Source organism: Chenopodium album, chromosome 14 (assembly GCF_948465745.1).
Source record: "Chenopodium album chromosome 14, dcCheAlbu1.1, whole genome shotgun sequence".
Taxonomy (NCBI): Eukaryota; Viridiplantae; Streptophyta; class Magnoliopsida; order Caryophyllales; family Amaranthaceae; genus Chenopodium; species Chenopodium album.
The window spans coordinates 1,355,415-1,369,077 of NC_137847.1; the positions used below are offsets into that span (position 1 = coordinate 1,355,415).

At 31.9% G+C, this 13,663-nt stretch overlaps 1 protein-coding gene across 1 annotated transcript; it reads left to right on the forward strand.

Moving 5' to 3' along the window:
- LOC145579785 (uncharacterized) lies at positions 1-4,637 on the forward strand. The gene is made up of 4 exons (XM_081637036.1): positions 1-143; positions 2,488-2,648; positions 2,755-3,135; positions 3,355-4,637. The coding sequence occupies exons 3-4, from the start codon at positions 2,839-2,841 to the stop codon at positions 4,144-4,146; spliced, it is 1,089 nt and encodes a 362-aa protein (XP_081493162.1). The 5' UTR covers positions 1-143; positions 2,488-2,648; positions 2,755-2,838; the 3' UTR covers positions 4,147-4,637.
- Positions 4,638-13,663: the final 9,026 nt, after the last annotated feature.

Consider the following 13,663-nt stretch of genomic DNA (forward strand, 5'->3'; position numbering starts at 1 on the left):
TTGACGAAGAAAAGAACAAACAAGATATTAATCTGACTTGTTCACCATTATTAAGCTTCTCCCATTTTCTCTCTCCTCTTTTCCCCTCTACCTGGGCAAATCTCCAGCTAATTATTTCCATTTTTTTTTTATAATACTACCAGGTAAATTATTTATTTTCTTTTATTTATGCAACTTAATGTTATTTATTTATTTATTTATTGATATTGTAATTCAAATATAGAAAGTTGACTTTCAATTAAAAAAAAAAAAATTATGGATTTAAATGTTATGGGTTTTTTTAATTATTATTTAATTTTGCCGCTTGAATTTGTATTATTTGATGTTATAAATACAAATCTTGATGAATTATTAATTTCATAATCTTGCTGAAATTTAACCTCATTACTGGGTTAAATTAGAAAGATTACATCTTTGAGCTTATTTCTTGTGTTTGGGGGTTGCCTGAGCTTATGAGCTAACTTTTGTACAAATTTGATCAAAGATTTGTATAATATGCTCTTTAATTAGGAAAATCAAATTCAGAAGGGAAAAATAATAGTTTTTCCCCTGTTTTTAACAAAGTATGAGATACTCCTTACTTACTAAGGTTACTTGAAAAATTAGGAAGGTTTAAGGATGATTCCTAGCTTCAGAAATGAGCAAACTTATTGGAAATGTATGGGTTTTTGCTGAACTTTAATGGATTCCGAATATGGGAAGTTTGAGTTTGGTTTAGGTCATTGATTGTATCGAAGTTCAGGGCAATTGGATGATTAGTTATGTCAGGTTCTCAGATAGGTCTAAGTCCTAGCAAGAAAGCAGCTGATACTAGTTTATGAATGTGGTATGCTTAAATGCATGATACTAGTATATTGGGAACTTGTAGGGGGCAGTTTCGCCTTTTCGGGTCGTTTTGGGTATCTTGGGGAATTGTATGAGGCATTTTGGGGCTGTATAGGGTACCTTGGGTTGTTAAGGTGTCTTGGGGACTTGTAGTGAGGCATTTTGGGGATGTATAGGGTATCTTGGGGCGTCTAGGGGGGCATTTTAGGGGTTTACGTTATATTGGGGACTTTTTTTTTATTGGTTGGTAAGGAGAAGGGCCCTAGTGGGCCGGAACCTTTCACAGGTCTGGAGACTTGTAGGGAGGCATTTTGGGGGCATGTAGGGGGGCATTTTAGGGGTTTACGGTATCATGGGGACTTGTAGGGACGCATTTTGGGGACGTGTAGGGTCTTGTGGGCGTGTAGAGGGGCATTTTCGGGTTGTTTTGCTTATCTTGGTATTGGTAGGGGGGAATTTTGGGTTGGATTTTCAGTTTATGGGAGGCAGTATGGGATAGACTCAAATGTCACAATTATCAACTTGGAGTTTCCCCTCTTTGGCATATCATGTCATTAATGATGTGCTCACTTTAAATTTCCAACTTTGTAACATTAAATTCACACTATGTGAATCTCCTTAGTCCTTAGTGAGTAACTGAGTATGGAGTAGTAGTTGTACCATCTAGCATTTACAAAGGCAGTATCTGAAAGTTTCTAGTTGTTTTTGAGGGAGGTGTTGCTGTTTTTATTTTTTTTGGGTTCCACATTATGACCCAGAAGATGCGTTTGCACTGCTGATAGATGGCAATATTAGCAACTGGCAAGTTAATAGATACAAGATATTTTGCATAAATGCCTTAAAGTCTTTGGTTGACAGTTGCAAGTTATAATCATTGCTTTTAAGAGGTAGGGGAGATGAACACTTACTGTTAGATAGGTCACAATAATCAGCTGGTGCTTCTACTTCTGTACAATGCAAATTAAGTGCAAGAAGAATAGCCAGGCGGCTGACAACGCTCTATTTAAGAGAAAAATTCTCAAAGATTTGTATATATGGAGTATAATACATATTGTCTAAAACCCAACTCTTCAAAAGTCCTATTCCCAATTTTACTTGATGAATTCATGTGTGATTGCACACGTTAAAAGTCTTGTGGCTCTGAATGCTACATTGAGGCTTCAAGAGACCTAAATTTCCTGAGGTTTCACTTGATTTGGATCTTTGGTGCCATTCCTCTTATTATCCTAACGCGTATAGCTTTAGACGAGCAAAGCCTCGAGGATTAATTATTTGAAGGTGGCTGACACCAGCATAGTTGGTGTATCTTGGAAAGAGCTCCGTTTTAGTTTGGTGGCCATCTCCAAACTGCAGAAACACTTTCCAGGAGCAGTCCTGGCCTCTATTATTTGCCTCACTCCCCTTATGTTAGCCCATCAAAGGAGTTAATGGTATAAGCTTTAAGCACCTTCTTGTTTTGCATCCTAGACTATGTTACATGAACTAGAGGGCTCGTGACTGGGTGCGTTCTTAGGTATCAAATTCGGCTACTTTACAAAAAATTTCCTTATACCCATGTGCGAGTGTCATATACTGTCTTCAGTAAATTGGCAGCATAATTTGCCTATTGACAAAATATCCTCAGCATAAGAAGTTGATGAAGTTACTATGGCTGTTTTATAGGTTATCAGACATGAGCTGCATACATTTGGGGTAAATTTTTTTCTTTGGTTTGCCACAATCGGAGAACAAGCATTATCAGTGATGCGTTTACTATTGACTGCTGATCGATTGACTGATAGCTTCTAGCAATGGGAAAGTGACCAGATTGTTTGTTAATGGAGGTAAGAGTGTTTTCTTTTCCCTTTTTATGCCAAAGCTGTGTGAAAATTCTCTTTTGAGTCCAATAGATCAAATTTAATGACTGATCTTCTGCTGTATTCTATGCAGATGAGAGAGATACACAAAGGCACAAATATAAGTGCAAGAAACTATGGAACCTGCTTCACCCTTTAGCTTTCCTCTCAGTAAATAATGCCCCTTCAACCTCTACGCCTTTCTAGGCGATCTTCACCTAAATTTGTTTTTATCATACTCATCCTTGCCCTTCTTTTATCCACTTGTTTGGTTGGAATTTTTACCAATTGCCAGAAAATCGCCTATTTTTTCCGTCCTCTTTGGGACAAACCACCTCCACCATTTTCCCGTATCCCTCACTTCTGTGCAGAAAATGTTTCTATGGATCATTTATGTCGCCTTCATGGATGGTCAGTCCGCTCTGAACCTCGACATGTATTTGATGCTATCATCTTTAGCAACGAGCTAGACTTGGTGTAAAGGATAATGATCCCTTGATTTATTCCTTAATTTACTCTTTAGATTGATGGTCAAAGATATCCCTTATTCTTAGTTAATGTACCTAGACATGTACTCTAATGTATCTAGTCGTATTATATTGCTTACTCATGTACTATATATACTCATGGAATTACATCAATATAATTAAGCTTTTCAACATTCTCTTTCTCATAACTCTATCACTTGGTTGAGATTAGGTGGCACGAGCTCAAGCCCTATGTAACTAAATTTGTAATCATAGAATCCAACACAACCTTCACTGGCATCCCTAAGCCTCTGTACTTTGCTTCAAATCGTGCTCGTTTTGCCTTTGCCGAGAGTCAGATTGCCTATGGTTTCTTTCCAGGGCATATTAGAAGCCCAGGGTCCCACAAAAACCCCTTCAAGCTTGAGAGTGACCATCGGATGGCTATGAATCGCTTAATTCGACAGGCAGGTATTCAGTTTGGTGACATCCTTGTTATGTCAGATGCAGATGAAATTCCTAGTCCACACACCATAAAACTCCTTCAATGGTGTGATGAGATCCCACCTGTATTACACCTCGAGCTGAAGCACTACATGTACTCGTTCGAGTTTCCAGTGGACTACAGCAACTGGCGGGCTTCAGCCCACATTTACAGTCCATTAACACATTACAGGCATTCTCGGATGTCAAATATTATTCTTTCAGATGCCGGTTGGCATTGTAGCTTCTGCTTTAGGTACCTCCAGGGTTTTGTGTTTAAGATGACAGCTTATAGCCATGCTGATCGTGTTAAGAAGAAAGAATTTTTAGATCATAGAAGAATTCAGAAACTCATCTGTAAAGGAGACAACCTCTTTGACATGCTTCCTGAAGAGTATAGTTTCAAGGAGCTAATCAAGAAGATGGGATCGATTCCACGTTCTGCTTCTGCGGTTCACCTTCCTGCCTATCTGATTGAAAACACTGATAAATACAAGTTTCTGCTTCCTGGTGGCTGTGTCAGAGAACAAGAATAAATTTTGTTACTTATTTGATATTCTGGCTCTGAAAATCCTTGGAATTGTCAAGTGTAATGGTGTTTTAAAATTAGCATTGAAGTAAGAATAGCTGCAAGCCTGCAAAGTGCAAAAATAGTACAGCAACATGAAAGATTGTCATGCACTAATGCGAACAGCTTGGTTTCAGGCAGAGGGGGCTGACAGTGTATGGAGGTAAATCAGGTGATGATGGACCAAGGACTTAGTCCAAAAAAGTCGGCCTTTTGTGGCTCAGCTCGGGACATCAGGGCGAGCTGGTTGAATTAGGCTTGATCACCTCTTATGGCGTTTATGTATATAGAAGCATGTACATGCGGAAGCCTTGTTATTTTGGCAGGACTAAAACTGGGTTGGTATTTTCATTTATACGGAAGGTTTTGATTGGTTTGAGAGTACGAATATATGTTGTGCCCTCATGAGAGTAGGATTCATATTTGTTTTCCACAATATCAACTCTTTCATATCTTCTTCTCTATGACTAACATTTGTAAAACAAATTGATTGTATTTGAATTATTGTTCTTGAGAAAATAAAGATCGATATTCGTACCTTTCTTTAATATCTAGTGAAATTGTTAACAAGTGATCAATATGCTAAGGTGTTCTGCTGTTTAATATCCAGTGAAATTGTTGACACATTACATCTGTTTTTTGAGCTGATGATTTTGGTGCTGAAATTCAAGTCATTTGACCTCAAAATTTCAGGAACATCAAGTTTATTGGTAAGTACTGTATGTTTGTAATAATTGAGTATTCTGGTGTGTTAGTAACAGATATAGCAAGTTGTGTAAGACATGGTTCCTGCTGACCTTGACGGGATGCTTCCAGATGGAATTTTTAAGGCTATATGGTTAACTATTAGTTACTTTACTCCGTAATATTCAATAAAATTATTAAGAAAATAACTTTTATATAGTAACTTTACTCCGTAATATTCAATAAAAATTATAAGAAAATAACTTATACGAGTGTTTCCCTCACGTGGCCCCTACTCAACTTATAATCCCGTATTTTAATAATAATTTTAATATAATTTATTACTTCGCAATTGTTAGATCGCTCTTAAGTTTTTTTTAATTAGTCTTGTGATGTAATTCACCCCTTATCGGACCAACAAGGGAATTGGCTGACAATGATTTCGAAGGTGCTAGCATACCTTTTGCTTTATGCAACCAAGAGACCATTTAAATACTGCCAAATTGTATCCAAAGTCAAGTATTACAAGATAAATCCCATCAATAGATTATCCAATGTATTAATGATCTCAAGACATGGAAAACTTATCCAATATAGAATTATAAATTGAACCACCAATATTATCTGCTAGAGTCTGGTATTCGTGTACACAAATTCTGACCAAACGTCTAAACACCTTGTAATGACTTTGAAACGGTAGCCTTAAAACAAGGGTAACTTAATTGTCAAATTAATTTTTCATGCCACGTACAAATTAGTTTTTAATACCATATAAAATTCCTAGCTAATTCATTTTGTAGCTAAATTGTGCCAGATGGTTAGTTACTATTTCAAAATTTATATTTTATTAATTATCAATCTCCCATCTGAGAATTTTTTTTTTATTTATTTATTTTTTCACAAGCAAAGCTATAAAACTATTTTGTATTTTTTTAGCTCCAATAATGGTCAATCTAGGGACTTTTAAAAATTGCAAGCAAAACCCTGGATGTAAATATCAAGTTTCTCTAAAGTATCTAAAATTCATAACGCTTACTCGTATGTAGTTATGTCTCCCATCTGACCCTCAGCCAGATTCACTCCCACCTAGAGGTGTCAAAGGCACACTCGGTCCGAAACCGATCCGAAAAATATCCGATTTAGATTTGAACTCGCATGAACATAACAATTTAGTATGACGTAACTTTAAAAATTGACCCGACCTGACCATATCGGACTCGATCCGATCATCCGAATTGACACCTTTACTCTCACCTTATGTACTTCATATTAATATTCTTAATATTTGCTTTAAAAAATACATACTGTTAATATTTACAAGGTTTTACTATTTATAAAAAAAATGGGCACTATATTGATGACAAATATATTAGTCAAATTATTGGAAGTATATTAAAACAAAATACAGGCTTGTTCGCTTCAGCTCCATTTCAATTCAGTTCAATTCAATAAATGTGAACAGGCCCTACGCCTAATCCAAAGCCGGAACCTTTCACAGGTTTTCCCGACCTAGGTTAGCGGATTAGGTACTTTAGAAATGGAATACCTTTAGTGGGGTTTGATCCCACAATGCAAATTTGTATATAAAGTTATAGACTACACTCTTTGTCCCTTTATTTTTGCACCATTGCCTTTTTTGGGTCAAATTTAGAAAATTTTGACCATATATTATATTATCGTTAGTTTATAATAGATAATATAGTCATGTGAAAATTTGTTAGATTCGTCTTATTATATATTTTATTAATATCACGTTTTTATAATTTTTACGTATATCGAATTAAAAATATAGACGTTTTAAGACACGTCCGTCTTTAAGACCGTACAAAATCAAATAGAATAAAAGAAAGAAATAGAGACGGAGGGAGTAATTAGCGGTCCTTTTTCCTATATACTGTATGTTGTAGTACTTGTTCTTTTAAAATTATTTGTGTACCTCAAAATTGCATTAGTGGTTGGCAATTTGGCATGGATGTTGACTACAGTGTGTAATATGTATATGAAGTTAGATTTCAAATATCAATGCACTTTGAAGGGTCCCACACAAAACCCCACTATAGATTGTATTAGTGATACTGGAGAAGAAGATGATGATAAAATTAACAATCAATCAAAACCAACTACGAGTAGTGAATTTAATGAAACAAGCCTAGATAGATGGATGGATCATTATTATTTTATCTCAGTCACAACTCACAAGCATGCAAAACAACAATATAAGCCAAACTGGCCCATTCTACTTGGACTTGTGTGGAGCACACCAACTATTTTGATCCTACAATAATGTTTTACGTACATACAATTTTTCCTTATCCAATCGCACTCGTAAATTCGAATTTTTTTGATTTGATATTTTATCTGAAATTTAGGGTATTCGAAGAAAACAAGGTTTAATTGTTTAAGGTCAATTAGAATGTTTGTTTATCGAAAACAGGTTTAAACTGCACCTATTATCAATAAGAAAAATTCGCTTGATAAGGCCGGTAAATTTTTACCTTAAAACCACATTGTAATAACGGAAGCAGCCCCTTAGGCCTTAGCCTTATATATTCTTATATTAATTAATTAATGTGTGACAATCATCACATGTATTATTTGGAAAGGTGCGTGTAATGTTGTCCTATAGTAAAGCTATTCGAACAAGATGGAATGGTCTTTCAATAGATTACAAAAGCCGAGAATCAAACTCACTTGCTGATACTCTAGCCATGCAAGGCCTCAATTAGAGTGTAAATTTCATAACATGGATTATACTATATAAATATAGGAGTTTGATAGTATTAATTACTCTCTTCAAATTAGTACATCTTTTAAAGAATGTTTTAGAGGTTACAATCCATGATAATTCTGATTAAATAATGTGCTTATTTAGTGAATAATAAAAATTAAATTTGGTACGTATGAGTATGAATTTATCTCTTCGCGAGGTAAGATAATTTAAGGACAAACTAATTCAAATGAGGGTTACTAGATCAGAAAATTTAATTTACAACCAAATTAAGTTTATATTAGTGAATATCAGATGGATACACTGCAAATTAAATGTCATTTCTCCACTAGTGTACGATAACTTGCAATGTGCATTTTCACATATGATCTCAACATACATAAGCTAAAAAATTTGAGAACAAATTTTAAAATCAATAACTTAATACTAAAACAGACACCGGGAGTGACACGTGTCACATCCTAGTGTTGTTTTTTCCCTCTAAAACTCCCCTTCTCTCTTTAACTTTTTTTTTTTTTTGTTAATATTTGATTCTATAATAATATCATTCCAAATCTTTTATATTATCTTTATGACAAATATATATTCCTTTTTATTTGGTGTTCATAATTATTCTATATACATTTACCTAAATAATTATTTCAACTCCGTTTTAATTATCTTTTAAATCGAGTATTATTAGATTTTGTCAAAAAAGTGATAATAAATTGATTCATATAATAGATGTTATAGAAATTACTTTAAAACATCACTTAATTTATTTTTTTTTCAACTAGCTAATATTTTATTTCAATTTCAATTTAATATAACTATATATTTACGTTAATTACAATTTTGTTTATGAAATTTAGTACTATACGTACATATTAAGGATTTATAGAGTATACTATAGGCTTATAGCTATAAAATAAAAGTTGTGTTTGACAAATGATTTTTTTAGATATAAAAGGGGATACAGTATTTATAATTTTGTGTATGTTTGCACTTTTGCTAATAGTTTTAGTGAAGATTTTAGTGTGTTGTTTGATTGATTTTTGATGTTTATTAAAAATGCATTTATTAATAAGTATTTACTAATATGGCCACTAGACCTGATCAATTCAAGTCCCGCCTGAAAAATTCTCGTGTTTGGGCAGCCTAAAAAAATCCATTTTTAGATAATTTTTCGCTTTGCCTATTAATATAGATTATGACATTATAATTTCAATATATTTGATTTGTATGTTCTATCAAATTTGATTTGTTGGATATAATTAATTTTCTTACAAAAATAAGACTTACCGTGCATGGCACGAGCCTTAAGCTAGTAGTTTCTAATAATAAGTTTAATTCTCAAATACATAAATAACTTGCAATATCGACCTTTTTTTTTGTAAGTTTTACAAATGTTTAATTATAAACTTATAAGTTATAACGATTAGTGTTCATGGTAATGCATTAGTAAGGATGCCAACTTTAACTAGTAGTATACGAAGTATTAATTAGAGTATTATAAAACGAAGGTAATATGTAATTATTTAAATACAGATTGTGGATCATACTATAATGCATTTGCACAAACAGTAACAATAAATAATTGGTGGATCTAAGAATCCGAAGAACATCTTTTCTTTTCCATCCTTATTTCCCTACTACACCTTTTACAAACTTTTTCTTTTCTTTTGCTTTAAAGGGATAATATTGGCACTGATTGTGATTCGACAATGTTTTAAATTCGTAATTAAAAGGAAAATTACTATAGATTTCTAGAACCCAAACCTCATTATCTTGTAGTTGTGATGAATAATTACTGGTAATGGCACATACTTATTAGTAAAATCAAATGATTTACTTATTCCAAATCGTGCGACGTATTACTTAATTACTTTATCCGCTTATAAATTATTAGTCATATCGTACGTCCTAACTTATACAATATTCAATTTTTGGTATTGGCTAGATTTTTTAATACGTTAACCTAACATCAATTAACTAATGATGTGATTAATTGACATCTACAAAAGGTTTTTCCATCTTAAGATTAAAGTTTAATTATAGTCAAATACTTATAATATTAAGAGAATTGATTGTTTATATATATTAGGATAAGTTAAACCAGAAAATTTTAATAGTTCATATAATTAAGGGTCTATTATATTCAACTTAATTTCAGTTCAATTCAGCTCCAATCAGTTTAGTTCAGTTCAATTCAACTCCAATCAGTTCAATTCAGTTACTAATTTTCTTCTCTTATAAACAATTCATTTTAGCTCAATTCAATTCAGTTCAGTTCAGTTGTTTTCAGTAAATTGAAACAAGCCCTAAATCTATAAATATCTTTTGTAACTACGAAGTACTAACTACTCTTGTCTTTTTCTATCTCTCAAGCTCGCCTTGTTATGTTATACTCCCTCCGTTTTTAAATACTTGTTCCATTTCTCCATGCGCGGAGTTTTAGGAGAATAAATATAGAGGTAGTGAGGTAGTTGAGAAAATAAAAAAATTGAAAAAAGCAAAAGTAGTGGAAGAATAGGAGGAGAGAGAGTATTATATTGGGTCCACTAAGTGTGAGAAATGAATTAAATATCGTAAAAGCTTTCCAAAAAAGGAAATGGAATAAGTATTTTAAAACGGCTGGAAAATAAAAGTGGAGCAAGTATTCAAAAACGGAGGGAGTAATAAAGTGTATTTAATTTGAAGAGTTGAAAACAATAGTAATTTTATTTGTGATAACATTTTCAAGTCATTTAAATAAAAACAGATTGATATATATAAATATTAATTCCGAACAAAGAAATACTCCCTCCGTCCCCTGATAGTCCCTTATGGACATTTTTCACGGGAATTAATAAACATAAATAAGAATAGTAAAAGTATATTGAAAAAGTAAATTGACATTGGATATGCAAAAAAGTAGAGAGATAAAGTAATAAAAGTATATGGGAAAACAAAATTTACATGAAAAATTTAAATTTACACAAATATTGTTGTAAATTGGAGGGAATTTTGGTAAAAAAATTAATATTAATGGTTGTTGAAAAAAGCAAATGGGGTGAACATTTTGGGACTAAGGGCCTGTTCACATTTTCTTAATTTCAATTCAGTTTAGTTCAGCTCCAATCAGTTGAGTTCAGTTCAGTTCAGTTCAGTAAATATGAACAAACCCTAAAATTTGCCCATGAGCAACTATCATTTGAGGACGGAGGGAGTATGTGTTTATCATATGGAACGATTATATCCCGGCCCCTTATTCTCCTAATTTTTTTTTAAAAAAAAAACTTCATAAAGTCTCACATATTTGAGTGATAATATTCTATTGTTCATCATATCAATTTCAGATTCGTTGCTCCACATGGTAAAAATGGAGACATTGGTTATTCCTTTTTTTTTATTTAATTAATAAGACTTTGGTTATTCTATAAAGGTATTTCTATGCCAAAAAGAACTTACGATGATTTTTCCAATGCTAATTATACCTTGACAGGAATCTCAATGCAAGATTATGATATGATATTTGTCAAGGCATTCAAAGTTGGTGACGTGTTACCTATAGTCTAGGTGGCAACTGGACCGCTTAAGATTGTTCCCTCTTTCGGTTCTCATTTATGGTTTTTATAATTGTCACTTGTTTGTAACCATTCAAGTAAGATGCACAGGTACAATTATACGGGTCTATTTTACATCCGGGTGAAATTAAGTCTCGTAGTATCATTTAGGTGAACATAAGGCATATACTGTCACACATAGCATGAATACACGTCGTCCTTTATATTATGATTCGTACAAGTAGTGTATTTCTATACAATTATACGTATAGTATAATATATTGTGGAATTTTTAAATTTGATGTCATTCAATTCATGATTTTGAGTACTTAGAAAGTTATGATTTCCTTCCATATGTGTAGATATTGAAAGTTGGATCATCTTAAATCCAATAATGCAATTGATGATGGAGATATTTGGATCAGTATGCCACCTAAAAATTAAATCTATTTTCCATGTCTTTTGAGTATGAATTAATGATCTATTACCTTTTACAATTGATATGATTATTCTTCATACAATATGCAATAAATTCATTGTACTTTCAAAAATAATGTTTATAATCACTCCACTATTTCATGATTCAACTAAAACCGTAGTCAATTAAGGTATAGGGTAGGCAATAATACTACCAATAATATACTTACTTTTCATTGCATGTGAATACGTTAAATTTCTACATATCATCTATACTTTAAAATCTTTTACATTTATATCTCTATTAAATTTTATTATATTGTGTTTCACGAAATCCCTCCAATCTGTATTTTACGAAATTTTTTCGATTTGTTACGTAGATGGACCCTTCACTTTGACAATGACATATTGTCACATCATACATAACTTGTTCGGCGTGTATCTTTGTTTAATTGTGTTTACTTATATTACAAATGAAAAATGATCTTTCATGCAAATTAATATCAATAAGTATGCTACAAAGCCTACAATGTAGGTAGGGGAATAAACTCACAATATTGGTATTATTAGTCCTACAACTAATCTTTCCCTTTCAATTATTACTAATATTGTCAACCTTCACAATTATATACGTCAATATTGTCCTTATGTTGCCACTCATTACTAGATTCATTATTGCAAAAATGAAATCTTTTAATGCCTATCTAATGTCTAAAGGTCGATACATATGGTACTTAAATAACTTGTTTAATATTGATAAATATAAGACTCGATAAAAGTTATCAAATTTCAAATTACCATCACAATATGTGTATATAAAGACAAATAATTCAAATAGATAAATTATATTCTCATAAAGAATACACTCTAAATTCATTACTCGTGAAAATATTTACATAACGTGTACGACTAGACGTGACATAATACAGTAGTTATTAATACACCCATTGTATAAGAGATCTATTGAAGTTGTTACAAATCCACTAGAAGTCGATATATTTAAATGTGAATGATTAATATGTTTGGAGGGTTGTTTTGTACATGTAAGCAAGATAGCAACCAGGTGGATAACATGTGATGGGTTGAGCCTCACGTTGCACTTGCACTTGCACTTGCACCTCCAAATTTCTTTATCAAGTATTTTAACTTTATTTTTATATATTTATTTTATTAAATCTATGACAATAGTAGTGTCCACATTCTACATATTCATGCTATTTCCCTTTTTATAATTCAAACAAAAATTAAATAAAAATAATTAAAAACATTTTTTTTGTCCTTTAAAAAAAGTTTGAAGGTTTTCTGGTGAAAGAACCGTCTAAAACGTCTTGCGTCAGTGTGACTTGACATTTGTAGCTTCCTTTTTATTTAATTTTCTTTTTTTAAAATTAAAAAAAAAAAAAAAAAAACTTTAAAATATTGTTGAGTTTAAGATGAGAAAAAAGGATATTATAACGTTTTTATCAAAATAATATCGTGAGATGATAAATTTGAGAGATTGAGAGTAAAAGGACTTTTGAGATTTGAGAAGTTTTTTGAAAACTTGAAATATCAGTTGCTTTCCGATAAATTGGAACTTTTTTCTTTCTTTTTTAAATGTTTTGATTTTATTTTTATTTTTTTATCATTTTTTTATTTTTCGACTTGGCAAGCCTTTATCCGAAATTTTTTTTTTTTTTTTTAAAAAAAAAAAGGTCTGATGTACGCAATTTTCGTAGTGTTTAGGTTTTAAGAATGTGATGGATCAGCATCTTTTTGCTCTCTTACGGAGTAATGTTTTTTTCCTCCTTTTAAAAAAGAAAATTGCAACCAATAATATCAAATTTATGATCAAATTAAGGGTACAACTCATTGGTTATGTGTTTACTTTATACTCCGTACTTTGTACTCTATTCATTAAGTTTATTTGAATTTGTTGTTAAATTCATCTTGTACTAAAGTTCATAGTTTATATACGGAGTATATATCTATATTCTACATGATTAGGTGGTCTTAACTCTCAAATCTCAAACTTATCATATATCTTATCAAATAGGATGTGCTAAGTATTCAAGTACATCGTTTGAAATTATTTAGTAATGGACTAAGGGTCTGTTCACTTCATCTTAATTTTAATTCAGTTCAGTTGAGCT

Excerpts from the sequence above, each read along its gene's own strand:
- LOC145579785 (XM_081637036.1), top strand. The coding sequence starts at position 2,839 with ATGCCCCTTCAACCTCTACGCCTTTCTAGGCGATCTTCACCTAAATTT. Across the intron at positions 3,136-3,354 it reads TTAGCAACGAGCTAGACTTG|ATTAGGTGGCACGAGCTCAA; the intron begins GTGTAAAGGATA and ends CACTTGGTTGAG.